Source organism: Pinus tabuliformis, chromosome 8 (assembly GCF_031772625.1).
Source record: "Pinus tabuliformis cultivar Carrire ecotype Pingquan chromosome 8, CPIR1, whole genome shotgun sequence".
Lineage (NCBI taxonomy): Eukaryota > Viridiplantae > Streptophyta > Pinopsida > Pinales > Pinaceae > Pinus > Pinus tabuliformis.
Genome location: NC_142294.1, coordinates 494,731,525 through 494,749,633, shown reverse-complemented (window position 1 = coordinate 494,749,633; position 18,109 = coordinate 494,731,525). Strand labels below are relative to the sequence as shown.

The following is an 18,109-nucleotide window of genomic DNA, read 5'->3' as shown; positions in this document are numbered from 1 at the left end:
AGTGTTATCTTAGCCCAAAATTAGCATAATCATACAACAAGCTAGTGTGCACAGAGAAATGTCGTACTCTGCAGTCATACAACATGTATCAACACACAAAGAGGTTATACTGCAGGGTCGTATAGTAGTAGAAGTGCGAAGGGGATGTTTCGATTTTGCTTGGTTCAGTTGTTTAGAGGGTTTTGTGTGAAAATTCATGAATCTAACACATCAGAAACCCCTACTGCAATTACTGGTTTACAATCTTCTACTTGTTCTTTCATTAACAAGTTATTTAATTGCATAAACATCAAAATAAACACTATTGCAACCTTCACAAATAGATCATGCACTGAAATAAACTAAGACAATAACACAGGTCGTATAGTAGTAAAAGTGCGAAGGGGGTGTTTCGATTTTGCTTGGTTCAGTTGTTCAGAGCGTTTTGTGTGAAAATTCATGAATCTAACACATCAGAAACCCCTACTGCAATTACTGGTTTACAATCTTCTACTTGTTCTTTTCATTAACAAGTTATTTAATTGCATAAACATCGAAGTAAACACTACTGCAACCTTCACAAATATACAGATCATGCACTGAAATAAACTGAGACAATAACACAAGGGACACCGTTATTTTTGGACAATTGTCCCCGGAAAAACCCAATTCGGGAAAACCAGTGCAGCATATAGAGGGTTTGTATTATTAAGCGGATTTCATGAATACAACTAGGGTGCCAGAAATGGCTCACCCAACAGAGAATATCCTCGGCAGTAGTACCTCTATCCGGAGATAGATATTCCGGCAAATCAGCAACCGGATGATCAAACCCCACAGCAACTCCGACTATTTCCTATGCTGGACAACGAAAGCTGCTCCAAACACTGCTCCAGGATCTGCGTCACCCTCTCCCGGCTGAGAATCTGCTGATCTGCTCCCAGTCTACCCCACAGAATCTCCCCATTGCTGCCTCTGAGGCCCAGTGTCAGCCTCTGCGACTTCTACGTCTCACTGCCTCAGCCCTCTACGTCCTCTGCGTCAGCTTTACGGCCTCTGCATCAGCCCTTCTAGGGAATGTGTTGTCTCTCCCGACACTGCGTTGCCTCTCTACTATGTATTCTTCAGCCTCAAATGAAAATCCCTTGTTGAATTGCCCCTCACTGCAACTCTGATCACTAACTCGATTTCCTCAGCAAACCTCGCCCCAAAAAATCGAATTCTTTGATCACTTGGTGTGTCTCCAACTGACCCTCAAGCCTCCTCTTATACTTTTCCTGTTGACAAATCAACGGTCGAGATTAAGTCCCTAATCAACGGCTAAGATTAGAACTAGCTTGATCCTCATCACTTAGAACTTTCTCACCCATATTTTATTAATACACATTAATATTTTTATTTTCCTAAGTTTAGACTTAGGAACTCATTAAAAATATTAATTATTTTAATAACTCCTCATCCGAGTGGAATTTCTCCAAATGATTTCTGAGTCTTGGGGATCTCATGTGCCTTAGCCTCTCCACCAATTTTCAAGGCTAGAGCACCTCCGATGCTACCCAAAATCAACATTTTGTTGTAGAAGGGAAGTGTTCCCTTGCTTTATTAATTTTTGAAGATTATTATTTTGCTAAGCCAACAGAAAAACACACAGTTTGCAAGTTTTCCCCGAAGTTGGGGTTTCCTGGTATATCTGATGTCTTATGTGTTGAATGTGTATTTATCTACATTGTGCATGCAATAGTTGGAAAAATCAGTGTATTTGTAATTTAAGTTTCAAAACAACAGTTTAAATTATATTTCTAATCGCATGCTTAGAGAATTACAAATCAATTATTGGGTTTTAAGGGAAACTAACATGGTATCAGAGCTTAGCCTCTGATTGAAGACCAAGCACGTTTTTATCCTCAGGGCAGGTTCTTCATTCAGACGGAGCGAGCTCACCAGTTTGACTTGGCCACTAGGGTTTCTGGGCAATGCAATTGGCAGTATGGCATATCAGGGTCTCAGATTTGAGGATAGGTTGGACGATGCGTCCAACTTCTGCTCATGGCGTGAGAGGATTAGCGTGGTGCTAGAGGAACAAGGGATGTGGGAGTTTGTGGATAATGTCGCAGCCACCCCCAATGACCCTCAGCAGTTGGCTCAACATAACTAAAGAGATGCCAAGGCAAAGAGAATGATCTTGGAAGGAGTCAAAGACCACATCATCCCTCACTTGACTAAGGACAAGTTAGCCAAAGCTATGTGGTTGGCCATTATTGGCCTTTATTAGGGTTCGAGCGAGGCCGAAAAGTTAGTGTTGAAGGATAAAATGAGAACCATCAAAATGACCAAGTTAGATTATGTTGTGTCTTACCTCACAGAGTTCACCCAAGTTAGGCACGAGTTGCCTGGTGTAGGCGAGACAATTTCAGATATAGACCTAATGAGTTTTGCCTTGATGGGTTTCACCAAGTCTTGGGAAACTTTTACTGACGGAATATGTGCCAAGGAGAAGCTTCCAGACTGAGAGCGATTATGGGGTGATTGAGTCCAAGAACAACTTTGCAGACATGCTCAATCAGGGTTTCGCACCAAGACTGAAGATGAAGTGAACTTTGCCCTAGCCTGTAAAGGGGGAAGGTCAAAGGGCAAGAAGAACAATGATGGTGGTGAGCCAAGCTCCAAGGGCGAAAAAAAAAAGAAAGATTTAAGCAAGATCAAGTGTTTTTCTTGCCACCAATTTAAGCACTGTGCTACTAAAGTGCCCTAACAGGAAGAAAGGGTCCAAGAAAGACCAAGTAGTAACCTCTGCAAAGATCGACGAGTTCTCTTTTCATTTTGAGAATGAGTTCTCACTTACCGTTTGCATGGCAAGCTCAATAGCTACCAGCTTATGGTACGTAGATAGTGGTGCGTCCTGTCATATGACAAGGAATAAGAACTACTTCAACAAACTGACAGAGAAGGACATGCAGTTCCATATTGAGATGGAAGATGATGAGAAGTGTTGAACTGAAAGCACTGGCACAGTCATATTTGAGAGGGAGTTGAGAAACCCTCTATTTATCAGAGATGTCCTGTTAAAATTGGACAAACTCCATGTTCTGATGCTCAGATTAAGAGGCTAAATTTTTGTTGGATTCCTCTTTCTGAGAGGTGTAAAATCCATATAAAAATAGTCTTAATCCGATGAGCAGAACTTTTTGAATTTATTATTCAATAAATTATATGTGCAAGAGCCAGTTTTGTAATGTAGGCTCACATGCCCAACAGATGTGTCCACACCCTCATTGATGTATATATATACAGGAGAGAATTTGATCACAACACAACTCACATCTTCCTCTCTCATCCTAAAAGTACGAGCTACCTGGAGGACGAATTTCAGACACGTAGGAAGGACGAAGAGGATCTTTCTGCTGCTAGGGTTTCTGCTGCTAGGGTTTCGCACTTTGGTTGACATCTACTGGTTGGAGGGTTGTTGTGAGACCAAAGGGAGTGGTTGAAGCATCCTGAGAAACGAACACATCTATTTGTCTTCTGTATCAGCATTTTGCTTAGTATGATTGCTGTGAGAAAAGTGAAATTGCTGCATCCTTTATGTTCGAAGGCTCAAGAAGAACCTTATTTAAGTTTCAGCGTTGGAGGATAAGGGATACGAGGTGACCTACAAATAGAATAGGGTTTTTATAAAACCCTCAGGCTCCAAAGTGGCCAAGCAAATTTGGGTCAGACATAAGAGCCTGTACATATTGCAATTTGACCTAGTCGCAACATTGACCAGCAAAGGCAATTGTGACTCAGGCAAGGAGCTTGGGGAGTTATGGAATCAACACATGGGGCATCTGCACCATAACGCACTGAAAATTCTCAAGGAGATAGCGATAAGGCTACCACAATGCAGCGTGGACCAACATGAGGTGTGCAAGGGCTGCACACTTGACAAGTATGCCAAAACCTTTTTTCCTAGCAGAGACAACTAGGCCAAGGATATCTTGAACCTTGTTCATTCAGATGTTTGTGGTCCCTTCTCTTTAGTATCCCTCATGGGGTACAAGTATTATGTCACCTTCATAGATGATCACTCGAGAAAGACTTGGATATTCTTCATGAAGAAGAAGGACGAAGTCTTCTCAAAGTTTCAGGAGTTTAAGGCCTTGGTTGAGAACCAAACCAGCAAGAAAATCAAGGTGTTGGGGTCTGATAACAGTGGGGAGTACACCACAAATGCAATAAAGGAGTTTTGTGCCAAGGAGGGCATCAAGAGAGAGTTGACCACACCTTATAACCCTCAGCAAAAAGGGGTGGTAAAGCGCAAAAATAGGGCCATAGTTGGAGCAGAAAAAGCCATGTCACATGATCGAGGGCAGCCCAAGTTTCTTTGGGCTGAGGCATGCAATACAACAATTTTCTTGCAAAATCGAAGCCCACACAATGTGTTGGAGCAAGTTACACCATAGGAAGTCTTTACAGCCAAGAGACCAGATGTTCCACATTTCTATATATTTGGTAGCCTAGTGTACTGCAATGTACTAGTAGAGAAAAGGTCGAAGTGGAACCCACAGCAGAGAAGGGCATCTTTGTGGGCTACAACAAGACAACCAAGGCATATAGGATCTATGTACCAGCACTCAAAAAGACACTCATCAGGAAAGATGTGAAGTTTGAGGAAGAAAGAGCTTCGAGGAAGTTCTTAGAGCATGACCAAGAGGAGGAGGAGCAAGCTCGCAAGCAGGAGGCTCAGCGAGCACCTCAGACTACAATTGTACACATTGATAGGCAGGCTAAGCAGCATGAGGACGAGGGGGACATGGAGGTGGAAGAGAGAGTGGAGCCCACTCAGGCCGTGACTCCCAGCACAGGGAGAACGAGAGCGAGTTGGGTAGAACAATTGATCCAGGAGGCGCAAGAGCGAGTTGGTGCTCCTAGTACATCAGTTCGACGGAGCAAACAACCACAAAGGTACATAGCACTCATGACTGAGTTATTGGATGTCGAGCCTTCCAGCTACCAAGAGGCAACCACTCAGCAGGTGTGGAGAGATGCCATGGTGGAGGAGTATGCCTCCATCATGAAAAATGATGTCTAGGAGGTGTAACTGAGACCTGAGGGCAAATTCGTGGTGGACTCTCGTTGGGTCTACAAGATCAAGCATGGGGCTAATGGGAGCATCAAGAAATACAAGGAAAGATTTGTGGCCAAGGGGTTCTTGCAGGTTGACTATGACGAGACATTTGCCCCTATGGCCAGGTATTCACCTGTCAGGACCATTATAGCCATTGTAGCTCAGATGGGGTGGAAGATCCACCAGATGGACATTAAAACAGTGTTCCTCAATGAGGTTGTTGAGGAGGAGATTTATATTGAGCAATCTTAGGGTTTTGAGACATGTGACAGGGAGACTCACGTATGAAAACTTAAGAGAGCCTTCTATGGGCTCAAATATGCTCCACGGGCATGGTATGTTCATATTCACAATTACCTTTAGGGATTGAGCTTCACTAATAGTGAAGCAAACTCCAACCTCTACTACATTGTTTTTTAAGGTGAGACACTTATTCTAATGTTGTACGTGGATGATCTGACCTTAACAGGCGCAGATAAGCTCATTCAGGAATGCAAGAGAGATTTTGCAAGCAAGTTTGAGATGAAGGATATGGGGTTAATGCACTATTTCATTGGATTGAAGGTTTGGCAGGGAGATGGGGAAATCTTCTTGGCGCAAGGCTAGTACGCCATAAAGATTCTGAGAAAATTCCACATGCAGGATTTCAAGCCCATGTCCATATTGAGAAACCAAGTGTAATGAAGTCTAACACCTAATTTCTCTTCTTGATAATTACTTGTGAATATTAGATGTTTTCTTCTTACTTCTTATGTCTTATTCATCAAGCAATTATACAAATGTTCAAACTTTCAAGACAATATAGAGATCACAATGAGACAAGAGACACCAAATTAGGCTGGTAGCCAGGGAAAAACCCAACAATCCTTCTCTTATAAATTCAGATCAAAATGAGAGATATCCAAGACCAAGACCAAGACCAAGACCAAACTGCCACCAAGATACCAAGTCCAACCTTCCTCAAAGTCACCTCCAAGAGTCAAAGTCAATGTTGGTCAAATCTGCTCCATTCTGATCAAAAACAGAAAATTTCACTCTTGCAACAACAAGGTCGAAATTTGGCCTGTAATCACTTCATAAAATATCGGCCTCTTCACACGTGCGAGTTGTAATAGGTCTAAAATCCGATCTACAAGGAATATTCTTCTATGTTTTAACTTGCATTCTCTCTCCTTTAACTTGTCTTCTTCTAAGAGGGAATGTTGATTGGAGTAGAGAAGCAAGGGTTCTACTTGCCTAGGTGCCAAGGCTAGCAGAGGGACCCACAAGATAGCCACTTCGCAAATTATTAATTTAATTAATTGTTTCCTAATGTTGAAGTTAGGAAAATAAAAAATGCCAAAGTCAACATATAATTAGATCTCAACCCTTTCATCAAGATTTAATCTCTGCCATTGAGAGTGATGGTGGGACCCAAGTCAAATTATAAGAGGAAATACAACGCAGAAGTTGTAAGTTCAATGGGCATAGTGTGTGTTGTTGAAAATAGTACCAAGGAGAGGTGTTACTAGGATTTTATCCCTTTTAGTCTAGTGAGCACAATAATGACTTTTGTCTCAATGATATTTATGAGTTATATTAATGTCATGGGTGGAAAAGGTACTTAAAAGTGTTTTACCATGTACTTTTATAATATTAAATTAACTTGTACTTTATAAAGTGACTTTAGGTGAAAAGTAATAGGTGTACTTTTCTAATATTAAAGTGAGGTGGAAAATCACTTTATGAGAGAAATTAAAAATGTGCACAACTTGAAAATGGTACTAGGAGACTTTTAAGTGATGGGGCCAATGTATGGAGAGGGTCATTTGAGAGAAATGATCTCAATCACACATCTTCATATTTGAGGATGAAATCTCAGCCATTGGATCCTAGGTTTAGGGATTCAATCTTTTCCAAGGAGACAAACTAGGAAAAGGGAAACTCATTCTTCACTTCACACTTGAGAGAGCATGAGGAAAAGAGAAGAGGAGAAAACTTCAAGGAGAAGAAGAGAGATTGCAGCTGTGGGAGAAGGGGCTCGAATCCCAAAAAAAGCCTTGTACTAGCAGCATGAGATTCAAGGAGATAGGCTACACAATTTTCGAGGAGAACAACAACACAAAAATTGAAGACATTAGCACGAAATTTGAGGCATCTGAACATAAGTTTCGAGGAGGTTCAGTGTTGTTTTGGCCCGAAATTTGAGGCACAAATTTCAGGATTGTCTACTACAGGCATCACGAAAATCGAGGGGTTTTTAGCAGCTTCCAAGCATGAAATTCAAGGCATTAACAGTCAGCCTTCAGCATAAAATTCGAGGTAGAGTTCAGCATTGTTTTCGAGGAAGATTTTGGGCACAGATATCGAGAAGCTGAGCAAAGGAAAATTGCTAGAATTATGGGCACAGTTTTCAATGTAAATCTGAGTTTTTCAGTGGGCACAAATTTCCAGAATGTGTGCATTTAATGCTATAGCAAAAGGGGGATAAGTATTGTGAATTTTATATATTTATTTACAGTTTCTTAAGCAATAATATCCTCCTTTGAAGATTGGTTTTTCCCAAGAGACTGTGGGGTTTTTCCAAGGTCAAATTGACCAAAAATAAGTGTCTCATATGTGTGAATGCTTGCATTTAATTTTGCATTAATTATCAGTTGTTAGGAAAGAGAAAAAGTGTAGAAGCACTCTTTATGTTTGCAATTAATGCATTCTGAAATTTATATCAGCATGTCAAAACATGTGGGTTGGGCCTACATAAACACATGCAAAATTGTAAATGGGTTTAAGGGTGGCAATCATTTATTTTCTACATGGTATCAGAGCTAAGTCGAGGCTCATATCTAAATTTTCACTGAACTGATAAAAAGGGTTGCAAGCATCTAAATTTTGCTAACAGTGAACCAAAACCTTTGAAACTTTGTCAGAAAGCCAAAGACTTCACCAGTTCAGAGGGAGGAAGGTTCTAGCTCACAGATTTGCTCCAAATTGTTGGTTGTGGGATCATGGCAACAGAGTTGAGAGTAGAGGACAGATTGGCAGGGTCTGCAAATTTTGGGCCATGGAAGGAGAGAATCATGCTTTTACTAGAGGAATTTGAAGCGTGGGATGTTGTTGAAGCAATTGTACAAGCACCCACTAATCCAGCTCAGTTGGTGGAGTTCGACAAGAAGAATGTGAAGGCAAAGAGGATCCTTCTAGATGCCATCAAGGACCATTTATTCCCTCATGTGTCAGGGATGAGGTATGCATATCAGATGTGGGATTCCTTGGTCTCTTTACACCAGAGTTCTAATGAGAACAGGAAGATGGTGTTGAGACAAAAGCTACACAACACCAAGATGACCAAGACCGACAGTGTCACCTCTTTCCTCACCAGAGTCTCACAGGGGAAAGATGAGTTAATTTCCATTTGAGAGGTTGTTCCAGAAAAGCAGTTAGTTAGGATTGCTTTAGATGGGTTCACCGAGAAGTGGGATGGCTTTATCCACAGCTTGGTGGCTAGAGAGCACTTACCTAGTTGGAGGAGGATGTGGGACGATTTCATTGAAGAGGAGATCAAGAGGAGTGCAAGGGGTGGCAACAAGAGTGGTGGGGGAGGTGAAGAGGAGAATGTTGCTCTTGCGGCAAAGGGAAAGAAGGGTAAGAAGGTCAAGAAGGGGTCTTTTAGTGGAGCAAAGCAGGATAACGGGAAGCAGAAAGTTAAGGAGAAGGGCATGAGCAAAGTGAAATACTTTGCTTGTCGGAAGATGGGTCACTATGTTGTTCAGTGCCCCAACAAGAAGGGTAAGAAGAAACAGGGAGTTGCAATTTCAGCAGATGTGGATATTTTGAGGCTATGTTTGATTCAGAGTGTCTTTTGGTGATGAGTTTAGCCACTCGTCTCACATCTTCCTGTGCATGGTTCATAGACAACAGATCATCTTGCCATATGACCGGAGTTAGAGAGCACTTCACGAGCCTTTTAGAGGTTGATATTGACTTGGACGTTGTGCTTGGCGACAACTCCAAAGTCAAAGTGACAAGTATGGGGACAATTTCATTTCAAAGGGAGTCATCACCTCCTCTGAAGGTGACAGATGTTCTTTATGTTCTGAGGTTGAAGAAGAATTTGATATCAATCTCTAGCTTGGAGGACATGGAGTATGCGGTATTGTTACAGAAGGGACAAGCGTTGATATATCCCAAGGAATCCAGTATCGAGTCTGCTCGTGTGATTGGAGCTCGTAGTAGGAGACTATACAGATTTATGTTTCAGCTTCTTTGAGCTATGGTAGCTCAAACCAATAGCAGCGAGTTATGTCAGCTATGGCACAGGAGAATGGCCCACTTGCACCATGGAGCTTTTAGGTTGTTGAGGGAGATGGTTACAGGGTTACCTGACTTCAGCATAGAGCATCATGATGTGTGCAAGGGGTGTGCTTTGGGAAAGTACACCAAGACACCTTTCTAGAGTAGTGACAGCAGAGTTGTAGGTATCCTTGACTTGATTCATTCTGACATATGTGGTCCTATGTCCCATGTTTCATTGAGTGGATATGAGTACTATGTGACATTCATTGATGACCACTCCAGGAGGACCTGGATTTACTTCCTGAAGACCAAGGATGAGGTCTTCCGGAGATTCCAAGAGTTTAAGGCTCTTGTGGAGAACCAGATAGGGAGGAAAATCAGGGTGTTGAGATCAGACAATGGGTGCAAGTATACTTCTGCGGAGATGAGGGACTTTTGCAGGAGTGTTGGTATCAAGAGGGAGCTAATTGTGCCTTATAACCATCAGCAGAATGGGGTGGCTGAGTGGAAGAACAAGACCATTGTGGGTGTAGATAGAGCGATGTTGCATGATCAGAGTTTACCTTTCTTCTTATGGACTGAGGCATGTAACATTGTTGTTTATTTGCAGAACAGGAGCCCACACAGAGTCTTGGGGAGCAAGACTCTTGAGGAGGTGTATATAAGCAAGAAGCCAGAAGTTGGACACATCAGGATATTTGGGTGCCTTACATATTCACACGTCCCTGAGGAGAAGAGGATGAAGTTGGAGCCCACTGCAGAGAGGGGTATCCTAGTGGGTTACAGTGAGACTAGCAGAGCCTACCGTATCTATCTTCTTGTACAAAGGAAGATTGTCCTGAAGCGTGATGTGACATTTGAGGAGATGGCTTTGAGAAGGTCTCGAGAGGTTGATCAGGTAGAGCAGCAGGCTCCTCAGCAAGGGGCTACACCACAGGTTCCAAGTACATCAAGATCAAGAGGTTCACCTTCTTCAGGGGTGACAGGTTCACAGAGTACAACTTCGCCAGTACAGTATCACCTAGTGCAAGTTCATTAGACACATTATCTCAAAGTTCAGGACCTCCATTGGTTATTTCAAAGCCTTCCTCGCTAGGAGGAGAGGCACCAATTGAGGATTTTTCGATACCACCACAAGAGATTTATACAGGGAAGGGGAGACCCTGAAGGAGGCTCAGGAGGTAGTGGGGAGACCCAAGTGGTCAGTGAGGAAGAGCAAAACACCAGAGAGGTTGGGTGGCTTTGTGGCAGACCTTGTGGAGACAGAGCCAACTAGTTCTGAGGAGGCCGCTAGTCAGCAGATCCAGAGGGATCCCATGGTGGAGGAGTATGCCTCTATCATGAAGAATGATGTTTGGGAGGTAGTGCCACATCCTAATGAGAAGTCAGTGGTGACTTCCAGGTGACTCTACAAGATCAAACATGCTGCAGATGGCAGCGTGGAGAAGTTCAAAGCTCGGTTTGTGGCGCGAGGGTTCTCACAGGTAGAGGGAGTTGATTATGAGGAGACCTTTGCACCAGTTGCTCGTTATACTTCCATTAGAACAGTGATATCTATAGCAGTTGAGATGAGATGGAGGATTCACTAGATGGATGTGAAAACCGCCTTTCTCAATGGTGTTATACAGGAGGAGGTGTACATTGAGCAGCATGAGGGCTTTGAGTTGCATGGGAGGGGGTCTCATGTATGTAGGATGAAGAAAGCCTTGTATGGTTTAAAGCAGGCACCGAGGGCATGGTACGAGAGGATAGATGCCTACTTGCAATAGATGGGTTTCCAAAAGAATGATGGAGATCCGAACCTATACTTTATCTTGGTAGGTGACGATCCACTCATTCTAGTTCTATATGTGGATGACTTGTTTATTACAGGGGAGGACGGACTCATCCAGCACTGCAAGAGAGATCTTGTTTCTCAGTTTGATATGAGTGATATGGGGTTGATGCATTACTTTCTGGGGTTTGAGGTTTGACAAGAGGATAGGCATATCTTCATGGGTCAAGGTGATATGCAGATGATATCTTGAGGAGATTCTATATGGATGGTTGTAGGCCTATGGCTACTCCTATGATCACCAACTGGAAGAAGTTGCATGCTTCTGATTCCGAGTTGGTGAACCCCACTTTGTATCGTCAGTTGATTGGTTCATTGATGTATCTGGTCAACACTAGACCGGATATTTGTTTTGCAGTCAACACAATGAGTCAGTTTATGATGGAACCCAAGAGTGTACACTAGGTGGCTGCAAAACATGTGTTGAGGTACTTACGGGGAAAAATGGATTATGGTTTAGACTATGTCAAATGTGATGGAGTCAGATTGATTGGTTGCACAGACTCAGATTAGGTTGGCAGTGTCAGCAAGCGAAAGAGTACTTCCGGATGTTGTTTCTCGTCGGGCTCGACAGTTGTGTCATGGTTCAGCAGGTAACAGAGATCAGTGGCATTAAGCAGTGCAGAGCAGAGTATATGGCCTTGTGGCTTCGCAAGATCCTTCATGGTTTATTTGGTCAAATGTTGAGACCAACTACAATTTACTGTGATAATCAAAGTTGTATTAAACTCTCTGAAAATCCAATATTTCATAACCAGTCAAAGCAAATAGAGATCAGATACCACTTTATCAGAGACTAGGTTCAGCGAGGAACAATGAAGCTTGAGTATATATCCACTAATGAACAGGTAGCAAACATTCTCACCAAGTCTTTGCCAAGATGCAAGCATGTTTTCTTCAAAGATGGAATGGGAGTGGTGAGCAACACCTTCCTCAGTAAGGAGTGTTGAAAATAGTACCAAGGAGATGCATTACTAGATTTTTATCCCTTTTAGCCTAGTGAGCACATTAATGAATTTTGTCTCAATGATATTTATGAGTTATATTAATGTCGTGGGTGTAAAAGGTACTTAGAAGTGTTGTACCATGTATTTTTTCTAATATTAAAGTCACTTGTACTTTATAAAGTGATTTTATGTGAAAAGTACCAAGTGTACTTTTTTAAATTTAAATTGAAATGATTCACTTTATGAGAGAAATTAAAAAGGTACACAACTTGAAAAAAAGTACTATGAGACTTTTGAGTGATGGAGCCAATGTATGAAGGGGGTCACTTGGGAGAAATGATCTCAACCACACATCTTGAGATTTGAGGATGAAATCTCAAACATTGGATCCTACGTTTAAGGATTCAATCTTTTCCAAGGAGACAAAAGAGGAAAAGGGAAACTCATTTTTCACTTCACACTTGAGAGAGCATGAGGAAAAGAGAAGAGGAGAAAACTTCAAGGAGAGGAGGAGAGATTGCAGCTGTGAGAGAAGGGGTTCAAATCCCAAGGAGAGGACTGTACTAGCAGCATGAGTTCCAAAGAGAAAGGCTGCAGAATATTTGAGGCATTTGGTCACGAGTTTTGAGGAGGTTCAGCATTGTTCTGGCCCGAAATTCATGCATGAATTTTGGAACTGCCTACTACAGCCAGCACGAAAATCAAGGGGTTTTCAGCAGTTTCCAGGCACAAAATTCGAGGAGTTTACAGTCAGCCTTCAGCGCAGAATTCGAGGAGCTCAGCACTGTTTTTGAGACAGATTCTGGGCACAGATTTTGAGGAGCTGAGCAGAGGAAAAGTGTTAAAATTCTGGGCTCAAATTTCAGTGTAAATCTGAGTTTTTCAGTGGACACAAATTTCCAGAATGTGTGCATTTAATGCTACAGCAAAAAGTAGATAAGTACTGTAAAATTTATGTACTTATTTACAATTTCTTAAGCAATAAAATCCTCATTTGAAGACTGGTTTTCCCCAAGAGGATGTGGGGTTTTTCCAAGGTCAAATTGACCAAAAATAAGTGTCTCATGTGTGTGAATGCTTGCATTTAATTTTGCATTAATTATCAGCTGTTAGGAACGAGAAAAAGAGTAAAAGCACTATTTCTGTTTGCAATTAATGCATTCTGAAATTTATATCAGCATGTCAAAACATGTGGGTTGGGCTTAAATAAACACTTGCAAAATTGTAAATGGGGTTAAGGGTGCAGATCATTAAATTTCTACGTGTGTGTTAGATCAGCGAGAGGAAGTTAGCGTTTCAGCAGACAGCAAAGAGGATCAGCGACCAAGAGGGAGAGAAGGACAGGGCCGAACAGTCTTATCTCAGCCCAAAATTAACACAGCCGTACAGCGAGTTAGTGTGCACAGAGAAAGGCCATACTGTGCAGCCGTACAGAGCGTACCAGTGCGCAGAGAAGCAATACTATGCAGCCGTACAGTAGCAGAAGTGTGCAGGGGGTGTTAGAGGGTTTTTCTGTAGAAGGGAAGTGTTCCCTTGCTATATTAATTTTTGAAGATTATTATTTTGCTGAGCTAATAGAAAAACACACACAGTTTGCAGGTTTTACTCAGAGTTGGGGTTTCCTGGGTATATATGGTGTCTTATGTGTTGAATGTGTTTGTCTTCAGCTTTATTTATTTCCACTGAGCATGCTATAGTTAGAAAACTCAGGGTATTTGTAATTTAAGTTTCAGAACAGCAGTTTAAATTATATTTCTGATCACATGCTTAGAGAATTACAAATCAGTTACTGGGTTTTAAGGGAAACTAACACTAACATCCCCAATCAATGGAAAGCTCAGACACTTGTTTTTCCAGTAATTGGGACGTACTTGGCTTGGAATGCAATTGAGGGTTCACAGCTCAGAATTGGAGCTTATGCAATTATGGGAAATGGTAATGAGGTGCTCTTACTTGGTAAGTGGATCCAACATTTACAAAATGTTGGTAGATATACACTTAGTCTGATTGGGAAACCTTTCACTACTAATCTCTGGCATCAGTGGTGGTTCTGTGCACAAGACCCGGGGCTTGAAAGAAATAAGACACAAACATGGATCATTTTCTAGATTGAATTGAACAGAGCCCACATAAGATTAAAATATGCCCCCACTGAATTGGTGTGGACACAAATCAAGGTAGATACTATACAAAAAAAAATTGGGTTCCATGACATTACAGGTAAATGCACTTTAGGATAAAAGATGGTGGTGGGCGAAGATATGAAAAAGTAAAGTTTGTATGAAGACAAAATTATTTATGTGGTTAGTGTTAACTAACAACATCCTCACTTGGGAAATGCTTCAGAAAAGTATCAAGGACAGACCACGCATCTGTTATTATGTATGCAGGGATCTGAAACTGTAATCGATCTATTCATTGATTGTATGAGCAACATGTATGGAGGGACATCGATAGTTGGATTGGCTGCAACAATATCTGGAATGAGGGCAGTGTGGAGGAATGCCTTAAAAATTGGTATGAAAGACCTGAAATGAAAAAATACCAACCTCTTCCATATCTTGTGCTATTGAGCATATGGATCGATCATTGCACCTAATGTGACTTACACTTCCTGTGGGACAAGTCTTTTTGGCTGAGACTCATGATGGTATTACTTCTGATTTGGTCAGACTATATAGATATTACAGACTGTATTACTTACGATATGGCTAAATTATTGCATATGTCTTTATGGACAACAGCACTTCAGTAATGAAATATTTTGATAACATCATATTTTAGGACAAGCTTTTACCTGTTCATCTTAAGATCTGTGATCTATCATTATGACAGAAATCCTCTTTTTTTGTACTGTGCCTGAAGCACATGAAGAAAGTGTTTTCTGTTTTCTGCTGTTTAAAAGAAAAAAAACATTTTCCCTTGGGGAAAAAATATAGATAGCAAGCAATAGATCTAACCTAGTACACTTCTTTACATACACAAATGTTGGAAAAACTGAAACAGAGAGATAGCAGACCTTATGTATTTGCGACATTCGATGATGAACCGCCCATATTTCTTTCGAACACCCAATAAAAGCTTCCAGCCTTTAGGGAATCCTTCGCCAAAGTCTTCAGCATCTACAATCTTTCGCTTCTTCATTTTAGATGCCCACTCCCCACCTATATTATTGAAAAATTCCTGCAACTCAGCTTCTGTAGCTAGTGGTGTGAATTTCCTTTTCAATTGAGGGACAAATGGCTCTTTAGCAACAGAAGGCAAAGCAGTGCTATTCGTTACATTGTCCACGTGAACCCCACAATCTTCTGCTTTATCATCATTACAAGTGACATTTTCTTCCATATTTCCAGGTGCTTTATCGTCTTTGTCAGCAAGGCAGGCAGTGTTCTCTGCATTACTTCCAGCTACTTTGAGAAACATTTGCTCATCAGCTGCCTCAACAGCATTCATAAACGGCTTACGCCTAGCACCTTCTTTTGTTCTAATCTTCTTCTTAGCTCTGTCTATCCCACCATTGTCTGTGCCAATGTTATTTATAGCCATTGTGCCCTCAATATCTGGTGTACTTGCTGTTAAATTGGCGTCATCTTCATTCTGCAATGTGCAATCTTTAACAACCAACTGCAAACAATTACTTCCTATTGGACTTGTCTTTTTGTGATCAGTATACAAGTCTTCTACATTGCAAGTTCTATTAAGAGGAGGAACATTTAGCACTGAAGAACTCTTACAGACATTATCTCCATTGTTTAAAAGCTCCTGAATTAACTCCAAAATCCGCCGGGCCTCTTGTTGTTCACTCTCATTAAATATATTCCGACGCCTTGAGACTGCATGAAGACCAGCTCTACGCCGAGAAAGACTTTCAGCTTCATCCCTCTTCTGAGATAACTGTAATCTTGAATATGTTTGCTTACGACTTCCACCACTCTCCTGAAAGATGGATGGATCAATCTTCGGCACAACCACATCATCAGCCTTGAGCTCATCTGAATTTTGGGCTGCTAAATTGATTTCATCTTGAGAGAAATCATGCATATCTATCAATGGAATTCTACAGAACTCCAAAAACATTTCCGATTTGTCCACTGCCACAGACATTTCTGCAAAAACACTCAACTATGAAAATGAGAGGGGGAGGAAATCCTTTTAAATGACTTTAAGTAAACAAACACAGAAAGCATTAATTTTGAGCCCAAACACCGCTCCAGATAGCTTCAAAGATTTGATTTTGATTTTCAGCTGGGAAGCTTGGGGCTCAGAAGTTAACACATGCTTTTAAGGCACCCACGTGCTCACCATTGCTTGGGAGACCTAACGGCCACAAATGAAAACTTAAAGCCAGATATCACAACAACTCAACAATAAAATCAATTACGATTAGCCAAAAAAAAAAGAGCATTTAAACAGGCATCTGAATGAAATGCAGCCAAAGCCAACCAAAGCCAACACAAAATCAGACATACACTTAAGGAAACTCTCAACTATTTCTTGATCTGCAAAACTCATTTTTTGCCCAAAACATAAATGCAATATAAAGACCTTGGTATATCTCCTGCATTGTCATCTTCGATCATAACTCATTTTGTGCCCTACACATTCATGCAAGATATAAAGACCTGGATATATCTCCTACATTGTCATCGATCTCCTACATTGTCATCTTCGATGATACAAGCGAAAAGCTACAAATATAATTTCCCCAATTAACCCTAAAATCCTTCTAGTTTAGACATGGAAAGCAAACTTTACACTAAACAAGGCTGAATTCGGCCAAATGTAAGTTCTTTATCCTGACTTCCATTTAATTATCACCATTTCAAAGGAAGAAAGAAACTAAATTATAAGAAACAAAACTTCGAACTAAAAACTAAAGCAAATTTACCCAAAACCAATCCAAATTTAGCCAAAACCTAACTACTTGACTTTCTAACCTACCTAATTGTGACGAATATTCAGAAGAAATCGCACGTTATACCCATCAAAACCCTGAATATTTAGTTTAAAAATCAAAACTTATTTAGATGAGCTAGAGCACTCCCCATTTGAGTATTTTCTAAACTTGAAATAAGTGCAATCAAACAAGCACGAACAAAACGAAGTTCACATTTTATCAGTTTACAACAACAACAACAACAACTGAAAAAACAGCATGAACAAAATACCTGTTACTATCTTTTCCCAAATTCTATCGAAAGCTTCCAAATTTTCCCAAAAACTGAAATCTACAGATTCTCGGAAGCAAACTAGAAGACGAGTTGCTCCACTCCTGTTAAACTCGATCGCCGCTACACAAATTCTAGCAAAACTAACCACATAAAAATGGCAATTCGCTTATGATGTGACTTCCTCATACAAAGATTTTGCATTGCTCCATTGTTTTTGATGTGATTTTCTCATAAAAAGATTTTGCATTGCTCCATTGTTTTGGGTCCGACCTTAGTATGGTAACCAGACATCGGAAAAAATTTATTTATACTGAATTTATTTATTTACGGCAGTTTTCCATGAATCTGAGTTTATGCAACAATTTTTCTCCATGCAGGGTTTCCTCGTACCTTCCAAGGCCCCACTAGCTTAATTACATCGATAGGTGTCATCACTATTAGTGGCCCTGAGATTTCTCCCTTTACATAGAATGGTTTTTTTCCCAAACCACTAAAATTTATTTATGAGGATTTTTATTTGAATAGCATAGTTTTATGTTTTATTTTAACAAAAATCAATATTTAATATTTCGATAAGATGATTTCAATGATATTTATTTTCTCTTAAATGACTTTTTGCTAAGTATTTTTCTCCGGGTTAATTTTGTTACTAAAAATAGTATTTTGTTTTTGTTAATTTTGTCTATATCTAAGATAACATTTTTTTATTTGTCTAATAAAGATTTTTGAAAAATATATATAAAATATTGAATCTATATTTTAAATAACAAGAAATCACGTTCAAAATATTTTCTAATTT

At 40.6% G+C, this 18,109-nt stretch overlaps 1 protein-coding gene across 2 annotated transcripts in view; it reads right to left on the bottom strand.

Annotated features, from left to right (window-relative positions):
• The window catches only part of LOC149236248 (uncharacterized), a 93,347-nt gene extending 75,591 nt beyond the window's left edge, over positions 1 to 17,756 (bottom strand). For both annotated transcript variants that reach the window (XM_089372354.1, XM_089372353.1), the window contains exons 1-2: positions 17,308 to 17,756; positions 15,159 to 16,245 (exon numbers count right to left, since the gene is read on the bottom strand). In XM_089372354.1, coding sequence (XP_089228480.1) covers positions 15,159 to 16,243 — 1,085 coding nt within the window. In that variant the 5' untranslated portion in view covers positions 16,244 to 16,245; positions 17,308 to 17,756. The remainder of the gene's footprint in view (positions 1 to 15,158; positions 16,246 to 17,307) is intronic.
• Positions 17,757 to 18,109: the final 353 nt, after the last annotated feature.